The sequence below is a fragment of the Xenopus laevis genome, chromosome 1L (genome assembly GCF_017654675.1).
Source record: "Xenopus laevis strain J_2021 chromosome 1L, Xenopus_laevis_v10.1, whole genome shotgun sequence".
Taxonomy (NCBI): domain Eukaryota; kingdom Metazoa; phylum Chordata; class Amphibia; order Anura; family Pipidae; genus Xenopus; species Xenopus laevis.
Window position 1 is genome coordinate 168230116 of NC_054371.1, and position 17482 is coordinate 168247597.

General features: G+C 39.7%; 1 protein-coding gene across 12 annotated transcripts in view; it reads right to left on the minus strand.

Annotated features, from left to right (window-relative positions):
* Positions 1-5018: 5018 nt before the first annotated feature.
* arvcf.L (ARVCF, delta catenin family member L homeolog) overlaps positions 5019-17482 on the minus strand; it is a 129270-nt gene continuing 116806 nt past the window's right edge. For 8 of the 12 annotated variants that reach the window (XM_041570772.1, XM_041570724.1, XM_041570864.1 and 5 more), the window contains 9 exons: positions 16917-17044; positions 14895-15045; positions 13866-14058; positions 12048-12159; positions 10952-11042; positions 8878-8931; positions 8620-8711; positions 7546-7661; positions 5019-6326 (listed from right to left, as the gene is read on the minus strand). In XM_041570772.1, the coding sequence (XP_041426706.1) occupies positions 7560-7661; positions 8620-8711; positions 8878-8931; positions 10952-11042; positions 12048-12159; positions 13866-14058; positions 14895-15045; positions 16917-17044 (923 nt within the window). In that variant the 3' untranslated portion in view covers positions 5019-6326; positions 7546-7559. 12 annotated transcript variants of the gene reach the window in all.

The window sequence follows — 17482 nt, forward strand, 5'->3', positions numbered from 1 at the left end:
ACAGCAGCCCTGCCATATAGATGTTTGTTTGGGGCTTCATTTTACAGACCGTGCACTTTCCAACCCATTAATATGAATGGGAGGCTTGACAGGTTTCTCTGCATGGACAGTTACCTCCTGAAATGCACTGGTCAACCCATCATAGAGAGGGGATCCATGCTGTCGTAGCTCGATTCAAAATCGGGGAAAAATGTTATCCAAGATGGAGTTTTTTAGGCTCATCCCATGTTAACATTGCCAATTAGTAGCCATTATGCTCATTTCCATTTGTGTGCATATATGTTCTTGGCATAAGGGAATCCGCAGACATTCCTGCCAGTTGCAGTGCTGCAGTCACTCGGCCGAAAGCTTTCCTTAGTGAGGCACAACACGCAGACACCACAAGGCAGAGATGCACAGTGTTCGTTCCAGGCAGGATTTATTGAAAACATGTCAAACTTGTCATTTTGTACACCTGGCACGTTAACAGGCATTCAACCTATCAAGATTAGTAATACATCAGCATAGAATAGAAGGTTACCCCCTAACTTTCATTCGGAATATAATCACTTTACAAAAAAAACCCCCACAAATCTGTTCTGTAACTGCTCAGTTTAGAAAGCAGCTATTTTTGTAATTTTTATATTACAAATCTAAACACAATGCAAGGTCCCACCGACCCAACAATGAAGATGAAGCAGAATACAAGGAAGAAAAAGTTGGATGCGATTTTCTTCATTTTCTACTTTTATTTGAGTTATGAATGTTTATTGGTTTAAGGCACATGATCATTACAAACACATCTGCGACTAATTACAAAGAAGCGGCGTCTTAATACTTCCACTTCTAACCTGTCCCTGCCCAGCCCCAGCTCCACATTGTACATAGCCGGCTCCATGCTGCAACCAGGGTTCCACAACAATGGGTCGCTGGGGCTGCACCAGAGAAACAGTGAAAGTGATTGACAAAAAAGGAATATTTACAGCTGGGGAGGGCAGGCCTTTGCTCCCTGTGGTTCCCATTATAGAGCCCTGCATGTGTTGGCACTGATTTTACCCAAACCATCAGCAATCTCTTCCCTCGTGTAGTACTGCAGCCATGCTTACCTGCATATATACATCTCAGTGGTACAAAACAACCCCAGACCAGACAACCTAGCACCCACATTATCCTGTTTGCATTACGGTTATAGACAGACAATTAAATATTTCCCCCAAGTTTAGCAAAACGTCATACAGATTTTACAGTAATAGTATAAACATGGAATATACGCATCTGGAAACCATGGGAAGAGGTCAAATATCAGAAAATACAGCAAATATCCTTGGTCATATCTGCAGAGGTGGCACATTCTACATAGGGGACTTCCAGCTCCAAAGCCTACTGCTGGGATAGAATGTACTAAAAATAAAAGTAGGATCAGCAACTGGCAGATGAGCCCCCCAAATCTCACAATGGGAGATCAAAAGATTTGTATAATATGGTCACATTAAGAGTCTTGAGTAAGATCCTTCTCTATATAGTCATTGCGGGGATAGCCACAGGTTCTTATTGGTCATATATTGGTATTTTCTCAGAATATTAATGGGGAAACTGCCCCATATTTATAGGCAAGATGCACCATTGCTCTTCTGCATGTTTGTATTTTAACAGCGGGGCAGCAGCAGACCAGCACCATCTCCTTATGATCTCGAGAGAGGCAGCTTCACTGAACATGCATCTACCAAGAGGAGCAAGCAGTAGCTGCACAGGTCTAGATGCAAACGTGCAGTGAAGGAATGCTCGGCATACACACAATCATATGTCTTTATACTTGCCAACACGTTGACCTAAATAGGAGGTAAGGACAATTACTTGTCTTGTGTCATTGTTTGCCTTTATATTTAAATATAGAGTGCAGTTAAAAAGGGGATACACTCACCCCTTGTGTAATAGGACTATTAAGAGAGGACTGTATTTATATTTCCACTTTCCTCACCGTAATTATAATTCGATTTTTTTTTTCTTGGGCTCAAAATCCGTTCTTTATCAGCATCCCTCCAGGCAGGAGTGATTATCCCAGGTTGTGGCACAAAGACTAGTGACAATATAGGGAGCATGTGCAGAACAAAGAGAACCCAAAATAAAGCAAGGGAAGAAAAGGGCCCAATGCTTTGCTAATAACATGGACATGTATTTCCCTGTATCAGGATGACTTAAGCACAGGGAGAGATTCCATTATGGTTTGTCAAAAATAATAGTTGCAATAGGCCTTACTTTTTAAATGTGGGTAGGGGTTGGTGTGTGTTTGTTGGAATATTACAGTTAAAGTGGTTGTTCACACTTTTTTCAGTTTAATTGTTTTCACATTGTTCTCCAGAAATAAAGACTTTTTTCAATTACTTTTTTTTTTACTTTCCAATTACAGTTTTTTCAAAATCTCACTCTATTAAAATCACCAGACATCCTGTCTCTCTGCATGCAGGATTTGTGCAAAAGTCAGTTATTTTGAGCTCCAATACATCTGCTAGGAAAGGGAGCCCCTCTATAAGATATATTGGATGGAACTGTCAATGACTATTTGACACCCAACTTCTACAAGAAGACAGAATGAAGAGAAACAGATGCTGAGAGAGGGATAGTGAACATGAACTTGAGTTCAGAAATGGTATAGAATATTTAATTGATTTTATTTAGAAATTTTCGTATTTCAGTATAATGAAGCTTGTATTAAATTTTCATTTTTGCGATAGTTCAACTTTAAGGAATGAAGTAGAATACAGGATATCAATTCCCACCAAGCAATTTTTTTTTTGAAAAAAAAAATTACAAAAGAAAAGTTGCATTACTACAGAGGACCCACCACCATGACACAATGAGATGCTTCATATTGTACATTATTGTTATGGTGGCTATGGCATAGGGAAGTCTTTGCAGCCTACTAATGTGATCTTGTGGACACAGCTCTACAAGATCATCAGTTTACAGCAGCTGTGACTGGCCCCTCCCCATCCTGTTCTTTCCTCTTGCCATTCACTTGGAAACGGTTTGTCACTTTTTGACACATGGAGCAGATTTCAGCCCAAATATGTTCAAGTGATCATTCCAAGATGAAATGAGCCCCATGAGTGGAATCCACTCAGTGTGACAGTCTAAAGCCTAGAATCCAGCAGCTCAGTTGGCAGTCAAAAGTGCCAGTCAGCTCAGCCTTGCCCTTGTGGGATGTCCAATGTGCATTCTGCAGGGGTGCCAATAAACATATACAGCAAATACAAGTTGAAATGCAATGGATACATGGCCTAAAGGGATATGTTCTTCATTTATTGCCCTGCTATTGAAACCCACTTACTCAACACACAAGCTTTTTTTTTTTAATTACAATTGTGGTTTTTTTACTAAATAAAAACTCTGCTTACCTGAAGGAGATGAAATGGAGGTGCCACTTATATGGCTGATAAAAACAACACCTTGACTTGCGGTTACCAATTTTATAAGGAAACAGCATAAAATAGTAAATACTTATTTTTTTGTTTGGGTAACTAGAAAGTGTGGAATTAAAACAAAACTATTGGTATCCTTATGACTTAAAGTGGTAGTAGCAGAACAAGTTTTACATATTTAACTGTAACGCAGTGATACATCTTCTTCAAAAGTGTATATGCCATGTAATCAGAACAGTGCAATTATGCCATTCACATGCGGTCAGGAGACACCCAAGCTTGACCCAGTAGATAACAAAATAATTGGTTTTAAAAGAATCCAATGGCTCAAGTGGCAGCTGCTGCTCAGGAACGTTTTAGGCCTGTCGTCTAGGTCTACACCTTAGAATTCCTCGCATTCTACTGAGAAACCAGGGAAATATCATATGAAATGTGATTTTCTGGAATTGCAGTGGAGATGTAAGAACATGCCAGACAGCGCAGCAGCAACTGTTTCTAGGCATCAGGTGAACTAGGCAAAAGGGATTTTTGATGCAACACAGGTTACTAATAAACTTGGCTGTGCTCCATTCTTCAGAAAAGTCGCAAACCTGGAAAATGATCAGTCAGACTGCCTCCCTCTCTCCATACAAGCTGCCATGGGACTAAGTCTGTCTTTGACTCAAGAGATTAATTGTAAATGAACACACAGGATAAAGTTTCTATCCATAAACACGCCACATTCAGTAGTACACTGTGTAGCCCGGTGTATATAAATGCCCTGTCCGACATGGAACACAGGTCATACAGACACTATTAGCTCTGGTATGTTGGCTTAGAGTAAAGCCTGTGAAACCACATACTGTATTTCAAAGCAACTGAGCTGGACTACAACCTGTAAACACATCTTGTAAGCAGAGGGGGAAGCAATATAACTGATCAGCAAATTGCAGGATACAGTTGCCCTTTACAAATGCAACTGTCAGTACAATTGTAGGTGTTTTAAAAGAGAAGCAATCGTTTTATATTATGGTATACATTGAATATATAAAATCAGAATAAATAAAATTCTCTGTTATAAATCTGTAAAAGACATACAAGCTACAGTGGGAGTCTAGAACAAATTCAGCTGTAAACATGTACTAGTTCTGGGAGATCCCATTGCTTTCTCGTTTCTGAACCTGGCTGTGTCTTCGCTGAATCACTTTCCTAGGGTAATGCTATAGAAATAGTACTGTTCAGAAAGAGAATGTGAAATTGAGAACCAATCGGGGTTTTTTTTTTATCAGCTAAATGTCAGAATTCAAACGTGTATTCTGCAAAAACTTGCTGAACTTTTGATTGGTCCCAAAACCTTATAGGAGGTGGATCCCATTTAACCGTTCAATTCCACGGGAATCTCAGAGGGCAAACAGCAACGCTTAACTATCCCAACAACAAAATGTCAAAGGGTGGGGATGTTAGGTTCTCATTTACATCAATGCTATTTATACGGCCGAGAAAAGCTCTACTGACAGAAAACATTAAGAGTTAATACAAAACCCAAACCCACCATATATTCAAAAGAATTAAACTTAAAACCACCCTCTTTGTAGCAAGATTCATTGAGCACCTAATGAAAATACACTGAAATTCAACAGCAACTGTGATTTGTTATTTTAATCAAAAGGTTACGTTTTCTTCAATGGTTTCATGATTAAAGTCCTAGAGTGGTTCTGTTGACCATAACAGTGTTAGATGAGAACCAGCATGGTCTCCTACAGAGCATAGTGCAGGCATTGAGATGGGAATTCCTTAAGTTGGTTACAATGCAAGTGGAAAGAGAACACAAGTTAAAAGGCAAAGTTATCATACAGCAGAAATGTTTGTTTTTACACAGATTGCAACCACGAGAGCCAACTAGCTCCGACTTCAAAGCTTCCTTGCGATGCTGTAAATTCAGGTCGTTAGGAGCTTAATGGTCCAGTTCTGCGTATGCTTCATCATATATCTCCATGTATAGATGAGCTGGCTTTGGAAACATCAGTAAATTGATAGCTGTACAAGTCAGAGTTCAAATTGCATTCCTGTTTATGGCATGCACGCTCAGCGTAAAATTCCTGCTAAAATCAGAACTGAACCAGAAGAACTTCAGTCTTTCAGTCTCAATGAAATCACAACTTAAGGCTTTTTAGCGATGCACATCAGAAGCCTTTAAATTCACGTTCCATCCACTTTCTTTGATAAAGAGATCAGCGACGTGCTTCACGAAGATGCTTGCTTACAATCAGTTTATCGTCCAACGTTTCCGGCCAAGCCTGACTTTCTTTATTCGCCCTTCAAATAAAACCTGAACCCAATGAACTACCCATCACACCTCAATAGAAAAAAAAAATGTAATTGAATGCACCTCAGTCCAAATGATAAAAAAAATTCACAGTTCAATCTGAGGAAGAGACAAAACAAAAGTGCTCATATTTTCCATATTCTGATAAAAAGCTGTGGCTGTGACATTTCTGGTGCAGGGCTGCAGATAAAATCCATTTCTCCCACCTTGATGTCTACTGCTTGTTTCACCTGCATGGCACCATCACCTCCATCCAGGAGAACAGAAGCCATATTAAATGGAAACAAGGTGCGGGATGCTTTAATGGGAATGTTGCTTTCGATTATATATACTATACATATTTACTTAAAAAAAAAAAAGCATCATTTCAGAGGAAGAAAAAAATCAAGCAACAGTTTTTTTTTGGCGATGATCACAGTTTGGTTCTTAGACAAAGCAGATGGCAGTTTTCTGACCCCCTTTTCTCAAAGGGATTTATAAATGGTCCTGCAAAATGGGCATGGCAGTGGTGCATAATGATACTTCCTACACAAAGTCAAATTTGTCATTGTTTATTTAAAAAAAAAAAAAAGTAATAAAATAAGAAAAAGGTCTTCCCAAAAAGGGTCACTGCAGATTTAACCCTGTAACAGATAAAAAAAAAAAAAAGAGTTGGTGACAAAACAGCAAAGTAGTAGAAAAAACATGTAACAAACCCAAGGGGAATCAATGTGCTACTGAGACATGGCAATGGACATCACAATGAAAAATATGGAATTCAGGCAGATAGATGAAACTCAGACAAGTGCCTGCCTCTTTGCTTATAATGTGCAGCAGTTAAAGGGATACTAACTCTATTCTTTGCTGATTAAAGAGTGTGTTGTCCTTACAAATACTGGAGTGTCAGGATTACTGCTAGTCCAAACAACTGCTATTCCACTGACAAACTGCCCCATCTTATAAGCGAGTGTTCCACTCCATGGCAGACGAGATATCACTCACTGCTTGACTCAGTGCTGCCCCCACCATTCCCTAAATGAGTGGAGGCCAAAATTCTTTCAATTGCTTTTAACCTCAGGCAGGGTTTAAATCATATTTTTCATTATAGTATCCCTTTGCACCAAGAAAGCTACGCCGGCCATAAAGCAAAGCATACAGACTAAATGAAAGCATGAAATGCTCAGCATCTGCAAAGGGGTTTCTACCTGTTGCAACAATTCAAAATGATTGTTATTTCTTTTTAAGGAGGATGTGGACAATATTATTTTATGGTCATAAATCCATTAACTATGACGTTTTACTAGAGGTAATTGTAAAGACCTCCTTTTTCCCCATTCAGCCTATGATAGTAATAGAATTAATATCAAGTCAGTGACATTTATTGCTTCTGGGGCATCGGTTACAAACAAAACAATAACCAGCCCAAAACATTACAGCATTGAAAATGCATCGAACACAATTATTTCTCAACCATAGAAAGAACTTTCACAGATGCTGCATTGGATAAATGAAAAACGACCATTTTTATTGCTTGGAAGTAAGCGCATGCCTCGAAGAAGGAAAAACACAAAACCCCAAGAAATTGGAGGAGAGGATTTTCAGGAGCATAGGAGCCGGAAGGAAGCAGGTTAGTATGTAAGATGGACTAAAATGTGACAGTAAATTACATTCTAACATTCTAGCATCATTTTAAAGCCCCCGTGCAAGACTGTTAAGTTCAAAGTGGTTGAACCAGACTCGGCATGCACCCACCCTATATATCCAAGTGCACGGTGTTGCTTTATTTATATAGTTGCCACATGAATCCACCGTTAGCAAAGGATTACACTGCTAAGATTCCATGGAATCACTAGAAGAACCTACCATGCATGCAAAAATTAGACCCAGGAGTCAACAGGCTGAGGTTTAGTGTCTCGTGCGTCCACCAGATTCACAGTTGGCCTGTTACTCCGGGTAATGTGTTTCTTATTTGAGTCATTCTGCAGCAGCAGCAGAGGAGGAAAGGAGAGAGTAAAATAGAGATTAATGCAGAAGTGTATGAGAAGCCAAAGATCAAGAGGAGGAAGAGAAATAACTCATTCAGTGGAGTGTTAGTGGTGCCTCACACACAGAGAATATAGCAAAATGAACTGAATTTCCAAAAATGACAACCCCAAAGCGGTCCACAGAGCAGAAGTGGAGCATAGTCTGGCCTCCAATGAGTATTGATTGTCGGACAACTGGCCTGTGATCTTATTCATTGTGTGACATACCAACTTACTTGGATATCAGGCCGAATAATTAGATTGTAAAATGAGAGGGGGGGGGGCTGAATTCAAAGTATGTTGACCTCTGCCTTAGAAGGTGTGCTAGGGGTTGTTTTAAATATTGCCCACCATTGCCTCCTTGTACCTTCCTTTAACTTGAAAATGCCTGACAGTGGCAGGCCTGGTACTCTTGTAAGCATTTTTCTGCTGAAAATCACTAGTACTTGAACCGTTCAACATATCCCATTCAATTTAAGGGGTGAAGGCAAGAGAGGGCCCAAAGCAAAGTCAATGTCAAAACCACACAGCAGGGAAATCTACTTTTGTTAATAGCAGAAGACAAACTTCTAAAAAGGGGGTCAAATATCACTAATATTTGTATGTGTTCATTTTCCCAAGAATCTTTCTTCAATATTTAAGACAATTCCCACCATGTGCCCTGCTCGACATACATTCAGGATAGTCCCACACTTGGGGGGGGGGGGGTGGTTACCAAAAATGAAACAAACCTGGTCAGGGTGATGTTCATCCATATCAAACCCTCTAGTATAGATTATTGCACCCAAGACTAAAAGGTTGAACTCAACGTGCATGTATTTTTCTGGTTACACCAAAAAATAATGCAATGACGGCAGTGTCATTGCCATATGGTCAAGGAAGTTTAGCCTGAAACAGGACTATACAAATTCACCTTTAAGGGTTCCTTCTCAGACATATCCCCCATGCTTTCATTGGATCTGTATTTGCGCTCCTTGTCCCGGTGATCAATGGTGGAGTATCCATCTAGAAAGCAAAAATGAGATCAGATCTTGCACTTCACATATCCACTACTCACAAAATAACATGACATACTATTAAACATATTAAAACTCTTAAGCGGTCATTTATAACCCCCCACCCTGAGCACCTCATAGCAGATTTAAAAAAGTATACATATATCTTTACTTACCAGGGCCCAGTTCTCCCATGGGAATCATATCACGACTTCCAGATTTCTTGTTTACTGAAGAACACAACAACATGTTTTACTACATTTAACCAAATTACACCTGACATAGCCAATCCTTCTTGAGTAGCTCTGAGAGCTTAAGGTGGTTAATGGAACTGTAACACTAAAAAATTTTGTATTAAAAAATCCATTTCCCCCCCACTAATAATAGGTTTACCCTGCATAAAGTTTATTAAAATCAATGCTTTATTAAAAAATTTCTGTTTGAAAACTCTACTTCCTGTGTACTGCAAAACGGCGACTCACTCTGCAGCTCTGCATCTTCCCCCTAACCCGACTTCTGCCAAAACCGGAAGCTAAGTGCTACAACTGTCACAGCAGCCCATTCTATTACACATTGTACAAGCCGGATTTTGTGGGAAGTGGCAGCGATCCCCTCTTTTCCCCCCAGCTTACTTCGTAGAGGCAGGACTGTGGAACACTGAGCGCTGCCCCAGTGCTCCTTCCCATGCTAGCAGGCAGGTAATGACAAGCCCGTGGTACCTGAGGAAAATAATAAGTCGGCACCTCGGCCCCGCACCCAGAGTCAGCAGCAACTCCTACCCCAGCTCCGACAAGAGCCCTCAAAGCCCCTGGCAGCAGAAACGAAGACCCCGCCGAACCTAAAGTCGTGGAGGAACAGAAGACCCTGGATTGCTGCTAACAATTGCCGGTTCTTTACAGTTAGAGCCACAAAAAGACAACAGAGCCTCATGCATCAGGCCTCAGAAGAAAAAAGCAGAACCAGAGCCGGCCATTGACGCACCGCACAACCTGCAGAGCCACTGTTCACGACACTTCAACATCCTCAGCTGCCCAACATGCTGGAGCAAAGTCGCTCACCAGGCAGTAAAACTGAATTTTTTTAGGAGGATAATGAAGTGTCATGTCTGCACTGGCTTTGCGAGGTTGTGCGGTGCGGCAATGGCCGGCTTTGTTTCTGCTTTTTTCTTCTGATGCGTGAGGCTCTGTTGTCTTTTTGTGGCTCTAACTATAAAGAGCAGGCGATTGTTGCTAGCAATCCCGGGTCTTCTGTTCCTCCACGACTTTGTCTCTGCTGCCAGGGGCATCGAGGGCTCTTGTCGGAGCTGGGTAGGAGTTGCTGCGGACTTTGGGCTCGGGCCGAGGTGCCGACTTCTTATTTTCCTCGGGTACCACAGGCTTGTCATCACCTGCCTGCAAGCATGGGAAAGAGCACTGGGGCAGCGCTCAGTGTTCCACAGTCCTGCCACTACGAGGTAAGCTGGGGGAAAAAAGGGGATCGCTGCCACTTCCCACAGAATCCGGCGTGTACAATGTGTAATAGAATGGGCTGCTGTCACAGTTGTAGCACTTAGCTTCCGGTTTTGGCAGAAGTCGGGTTAGGGGGAAGATGCAGAGTCCAGAGCTGCAGAGTGAGTCGCCCAATCTCCGTTTTGCAGTACACAGGAAGTAGTGTTTTCAAACAGTATTTTTTTAATAAAGCATTGATTTTAATAAACTTTATGCAGGGTAAACCTATTATTAGTGGGGGGAAAATGGATTTTTAGTGTTACAGTTCCTTTAATAAGAAGCTTGCAAGCTAAGCAATATCCATGAAGATTATAAAAACAGGATGTAAACCTACACATACAATTTTTCCTGATGAAAAATAATATACAGTACCTCTCAGCAATTTCCCAGTATACACTAAACATGCTCAATTGCAAATGTATTTTATTTAAAGTGTTATTTAAGGCAGTATTCTCCTGTCCCTTTCTGCACTGTTGGTTTTGTTTCTTGAAGTCAAAGTTAACCGATGTATTAAGTGATACAGATGTATTATGTACCAAATTTCTGGGGAAGTTCACAGTCAAATGCTGTATCCCTCCTAGAATGTTACTCCAGTTCTATGTGTATCTCTAAATTAACTGGATAATCCATCTGCACCTTGGTAGAAATCCTGTTGAGCCAATGCAATTTCCTGTCTCATTTCCGGCTTTTCAAGATGTAGGACAATGTAAATCCTAACGCACATCTAGACTGATAATATAAAAACGAAAGTGTATTCTCTCACCTTGGCTTTTATCTACCAATGGTAGTGTGCTGTCATCAAATCCAGATTTCCCATTTCCTTTGGATCCTTTTGGCAGTGTTGACACAGCAGTCTAAAGCAGGAGACAAATAAAGCATTCCTGTAACTATGCAGAACAGAGCTCAAAACAATCAGTATAATGCAAACATGAAAATGTCTGGCTAAAAGCACAGCACTGGCTTGATGCTGTACTCAGTATTATACTGTAGCTGTGCAGAAATATCTTGGAGATAAAGACTGGATTGAAGAGGTAGTAGTCTAAGCATCAACATTCAGAATATAAGGCTCAGCTGGAGCACTGATTTGGTTGCTCTGTATACAAGATAGATATAAGGTTTTATCCTATGTAACTACCAAGACATCCCCGCTGGCCAATCTTGGATAAAAAAAAAGGCCAGCAGGTTTACCCTACAAGGTTTATTATGGTGTAGCTTTGCTTTATTTATTTTTGCTTAGCTATAAGATGGGCCATAATTTAAAAATAAAAAATGGATACCAATTGAAAAGTTGCTTAGAATTAGCAATTCTATAACTTACTAAAAATTAACTTAAAGGTGAACCACTCCTTTAAAGGAGAAGGAAAGCGCCAAGATATTAGCCACAATAGTGCAAGCTAGAACGCTATATTTATTCTGCAGAATGCTTTACCATACCCGAGTAAACAGCTCTAGACACTGACTCTGTTTGTTTAGGATAGAAGCTGCCATATAACCTTGGTGTGACATCACTTCCTGCCTGAGTCTCTCACTGCTCACTTACAGCTCTGAGCTCAGATTACAGCAGGGATGGGAGGAGAGAGGGGGAGAGGAGCAAACCGAGTATGCTCAAGCCCTGCCCTGGAGGTTTCAGCTGAAAACAGAAAGTCTGATACAGAAGCCCATGTGTACACAATACAAGGAAAGAAATGCTGTGTTTCTTTTGACAGAGGACTCAGAGCAGCATTACTCTGAGGGTTTACTGGTGTGTTTTTATAGACCTTTCTGATAAAGCTTACTTAATTTTAGTCTTTCCTTCTCCTTTAAGCATGTGATCCAGACCTAGTCTCCTAATGTTGATTATACAGCTTGAGCCTGCATACCTGGAAATTGGCTTTGTTCCAGCCCTCCTTCTGCAGTGAACCTCGTAATTCCTTGTAGCTCCAAACCATCTGCAGGACATGTGAGGCAGCTTTCACTTCCCTTGGAGACTGGCTAAAGATGGATTTTAGAGATTAGAAAGTGGTTCTACCAGCAGGACAATAAAGGAACATAACCCACCCCAGGAACAAAAAATGTAAGTTGCCCAGCAAAACTTATGCTACAGTTGTAATATGACTATGAAGATTTTCATTCATCCAGGTCATGGTATATATCTAGTATAGGTAAATCTAAAAACAACTGGACTTGCTGAGTAATCATTGCAGACATTTCACTACTCATCTGAGCAGCTTCTTCAGTTCAGTTGAACTGAAGAAGCTGCACAGATGAGTAGTGAAACGTCTTCAATGATTATTCAGCAAATCCAGTTGTTTTTAGATTTACCTATACTAGTTATACAGTTGTAATATTTAGATCATTAGGTCGGTAGTAATCAATAGGGCTGCTGTATCATTCTGTGGAGAGCAACTTACTCCATGTTGCTATAGCACATTAGGGGTACCCTGCAATCCAGTCAAAGTAAGCTTTGTCAAATCTAAATTGTGCAACCAAACTCATTAAAGGGGTGGTTCACCTTCAAACAACTAGTTGTTTTCAGATAGCTCACCAGAAATAACTTTTTCCCATGACTTCCTATTTTCTATGTGGAATAATTTTTCTAATATTGAAGTGTAAAGTGTCATTTTCCACCTTCTGAAGCAGCTCTGGGAGGGGGGGTCGCCGACCCTGTAAACTGTTCTAAATTGATACATTTAGTTGATACATTTCTTATCTTTGTCCCTGCTGAGCAGAATCTCAGTTTCATTACAGACTGATGTTAGAATTGATACAATAGTTGCTGATACTCCAGAGATGCTGCTGAGAAATGGATCAACTAAATGTTGCAAAATTGTAACCGTTTAGAGTCTACACCTGAATTACTGAGCTGCCAGACTCAAACACCACAGACAGGGACATTAAACTTCCAACTTAGATTTTGGAAAAACAGTAAAAAATAAATAATGGAAAGTAATTGAAAAAAAGTCTATTTCTGGGGAACAATCTAAAAACAACTGAAAAAAGTGTTTGGAAAGCGAACAACCCCTTTAAACATTGTCCCATTAGGCAAATGGTCTTCAGTTCTGGCAACACAATTGATCACCATCAACTGAAGCAATAACTAATTAATGCAAAATAAAAGTGATTATTTAAGTACTTAATCTGAATGGATCAGCAGACCTACTCATTTCAAAACATACACACGGTGCACTTGTGACACCAAAATAAAAATATATAATAATTGTGAAGCACGGGTGAAACAGCAAGAAATGACCAGGGATGCAATACGTAGTATTTGGTAGATTATAAGAAATGTAAATAGAGGCAGATGCTGTGCATTACAGTATTTGCAGACACAGAGCATTATATATAAATACACACGTCTGTGCATCAGAATAAAATGAATCCAGTTTGGATGATTAACTAAGTTCATCTTACACATTTGCATTTTACAGGGTAATCAATCTCTGCCCAGAGAGGAAACGAATGTTGATGGGATGATATTTTGATTAATGAATGATATGCTTACTGCAAGTATCCATAACAACTAATGATACCCAATACTGGTCTCTATCACAGAGATCAAGCAACTGGAGTATTTATAGTGAATAGATATATAGATGAGGCCAATAAAAGATTGATGGAGTTTCTAGTTACTTTGGTCAGTGTAGCCTTAGTGGAATATTGTAGAGAGTAAAGAAGAGCATTGAAGAAACAGTAACCTTGATTTATTTATTGTGATAAGTTTTTCGATTCCCTGTGACTGTATTAAGGATCGTGCATTCTCTGAGCTGTCTGTGATTATTTCATGAATGGTGTTCAGAACAGCAACCACTGTGTCTTCCTCCAGGTTTTTTGCAGGGCGTTGTTGGCCTCCAGGCAAGTTGCGAACCAGCTGTCCCATGGCGTAATTACCTGAAGAGAAATCATAGATGGACCATTTGCATTTTCCTTCTCTGAAAATCTCAGATTAGAGTATGAGAACAAATCATATAGTGGTGGGATAAAATGGATTAATCTAATAAAACAGTTAGAGGTGGGCTAAAATTGGACCATAAAGATTGGGCATATACGTAATGTAAGGAGGAAAACAAGCAAAGAAAGGATAATGCACAAAAAAAATACATAAAAAAGTGACTGAATGTGGCTAATGCAGGGCATTTGTAGAAAGGGGAACGAGAGGATTTTCTGTGGTTTTAGTTTTTTTGTGTACTGTTTTGCTGTAATTATTATTTTTAATATTAATAAAGATAGTCTTTTACATGTTTTAACCCAATGTTGGTGCAAATTTATAGAGTCTTGTTCTAGTGATATGAATATTCTGTCCATAAGCACAATAACTATGCCTACTTTGTAGAACTGTTAAATGATTCAGTACATGGCTCATTCTTGTGAATTAATCCTAAACTTTATTAACTTTCGTAATTAAATCCAAATTGTTTTTCACTGGCTTGTACACATTTCTCAAAATGCATCATATACAGCCTGTTGTCTACTTTGCCCAGTGCTAGTAAAACTTCTGGGGAGATAATTAGAAATGTTAGAGTTACTACCAACTAGGCATGTTCTATCACTGGCTTGATTTCCCATTGGATATGTGTAAGCAAACAGCAGTGAAAGTAGTACAGTGGATCACACAGAAATGCACTGTGAAATAAGCCAAGGGGAATGGGCTTAGAAAGTTTTGGAAAAGTGTTAACTATTTCCATCATTAAAGCATAATAAATAAAGACCCATAAAAAAACAAATACCTATCAAGTCCTTGTTGCGCCGATCCATAGAAAGGTTCCTCAGAGCGATTGCTACAGCCCTTACCACTTTGTCAGAGTCAGACTGAAGCAGCTCCACCAGCACTGGCAGACCCCTCTCCTTGCGCACAGTAGCACGGATATACATTGACCACTGAAGGGGAAGTAAAGAAAATCAGCTGGGTGAGTGTTACCTGCAGACTTTAATTATCCACATCATATGGCAAATGCATTGAGAATATGCTTTGGATATCCCAATATGTCCATTTTTATGCACCTAAAAGTGATGCGCTAACTATAAAGAGATGAGATTTGAGATGAACCACAACACTAATTGATATAGTGAGGACAATAAATATAAAAGAAATATTTTAAATCTTTCAAAACATAAAGGAAGTTATTCGTTTAGAATGGATTGTATGAAAGAAGACTTTGGAGCTCGTTGGATATTGGTTATCCCATACCTGTAGATTTTTTGGGCTAATGAGAAGACTGGAAAGGATTTAGAAACACAGCAAGCTTGGCAAGGACAATTAGTGCCAATCAGCCGCTGCAAAGACTTAATAAACTCAACATGCACAAAAAAGAAAAAAGAAAAAGAAAGAGGAAGGCATTCATGGGAATTAATTTTAATAGAGAAGTATTTCTTTCCCTCCCTTAGCAAATGATACAAATGCATTGCTTTGATGAAGCAGGCAGCCAAGTTACACACTATACATTGGAAGGTAATATAAATTGCACACTGAAATATTTGATCCCCACATCAAACAGAAAACCCAATTACTCTCTAAATTTGCTCTAGAAAGTAGTTCAAGTAAACTATAGCAGGCCTTTTAGTATCCCGCTTTCAGGATTTTCAGCTAAACTACAACACTCTATTATAACTTATTTTTCACTGATTACTTTGACTTATACTAGAGTTATAAAAGATTCAGGTTCTCATACAATTCATCGTATGTATGTATGTATGTATGTATGTATGTATGTATGTATGTAAGTATGTAAGTATGTAAGTATAACTTTATTTGTAAAGCACTGTTAAAGGAGAAGGAAAGGCTTGTTGCACTTGGAGGTGCCAAATGTTAGGCACTCCAAGTGATTGTATTGACTTACCTGAAACCCTGGGCCAGTGCTCCTATGAGTAGAAAACTGCACCGGCCCAGGGGTTATACCAGTGAGCACCACAGAGCAATCTTCTTCCTGCTTCCTTCTTCTTCTTCTTCATACAGCTGCACATGCGCAGTAGAACGAAAAGCCGAACTTTAACAAAAAAAGTTGGCTATTTCGTTCAATTGCGCATGCGTCTGCCCTAGTAAATTTGAAGACAGAAGAAGACGGAAGTGGATTGCTCCATGGTGCTCACTGGTATAACCCCCAGGCCTGTGCAGTTTTCTGTTGATAGGAGCACCGGCTCAGGGTTTCAGGTAAGTCAATACAATCACTTGGGGGTGCCTAACATTTGGCACCCTCAAGTGCAACAAGCCTTTCCTTCTCCAGCTCTGTACAGTGCATAAAAGTGTAATATATTAAAAGTATACACAGGGAGGACAAGTCACATAATAGATAGAATAAATATGCACAGTACACAGAGCTCATAAAAGGACATGGAGTGCCATCACACACACGTGTGTGTGTGTGTTTGTGTTTGTGTGTGTGTGTGTTTGTGTTTGTGTGTGTTTACGGTTTTGGAGAGTTTTAGCATGAAAAAACCCCAATGCCCAAAGTAAGGTCTATACAAAAATGGTTTGCTACAAAACAATTGCAATGAGAGTTGGTATGGGGAAAAGTTTGCATGCACATTTTAGAAATATTAACTATAGATAATATCACAGTTTGAATAAGGACATCAAAATAAAACTGGTGTCCGTACTCAGTTATTCTATGCACATGGAGGGGAGTTTGATTTGCAAACCCTCTTTTTTGTGTAGCATTAGTGGTTTCTTTACTGACAGATAAAACACTAAGTGTGACAGTGTTATAGCACTAGCACTGGTTCACGTATCACGTAAGCATAACCCCACTTACAGTCCAGTTCCCAGCACTGAGGTTCTGTAGGGCTCCTGCTGCCGCCTCCAATGTATTGTAGTTTTGACTCTCTGTCAGGATAGATAAATAGAGACGCACCACCTCTGGCTGGTACAGAAGTTCAAAACCTACACAAGGGGGAAGGGAGAGGAAATAGGGACCAAAATGATCAATTGTTTGTTCAGGAACATGATTAGTAGCATATGTTATACTTAGAATTACACACAGAACAGCCAGCCCAAGGAAATAAATCAAGGAGTCACTACACAATGAGAGAATGGTTGGAAAATTGGTCCAGGGAGTTTTATTCTGCATTGCAATTAAGCACTATGCCACTTGAGGGCAGTAGCAAGACTTGGATTTTCTCAAGGTCAGTCAAGGAAAGTTACGACATGTCACCAACATCTCAAAAAAAAAAAAAAAAAGGAAAGAGTAAATGATGACCACCAGCATAGAAACACAGATAGAAATCAGAACCAAATACTCAGTCAAGTGCAAACATGTACCCATCACACCCCCAACCTCCCAAATAAGTTAGACAGATATATGTATGTGTGTATGTATAT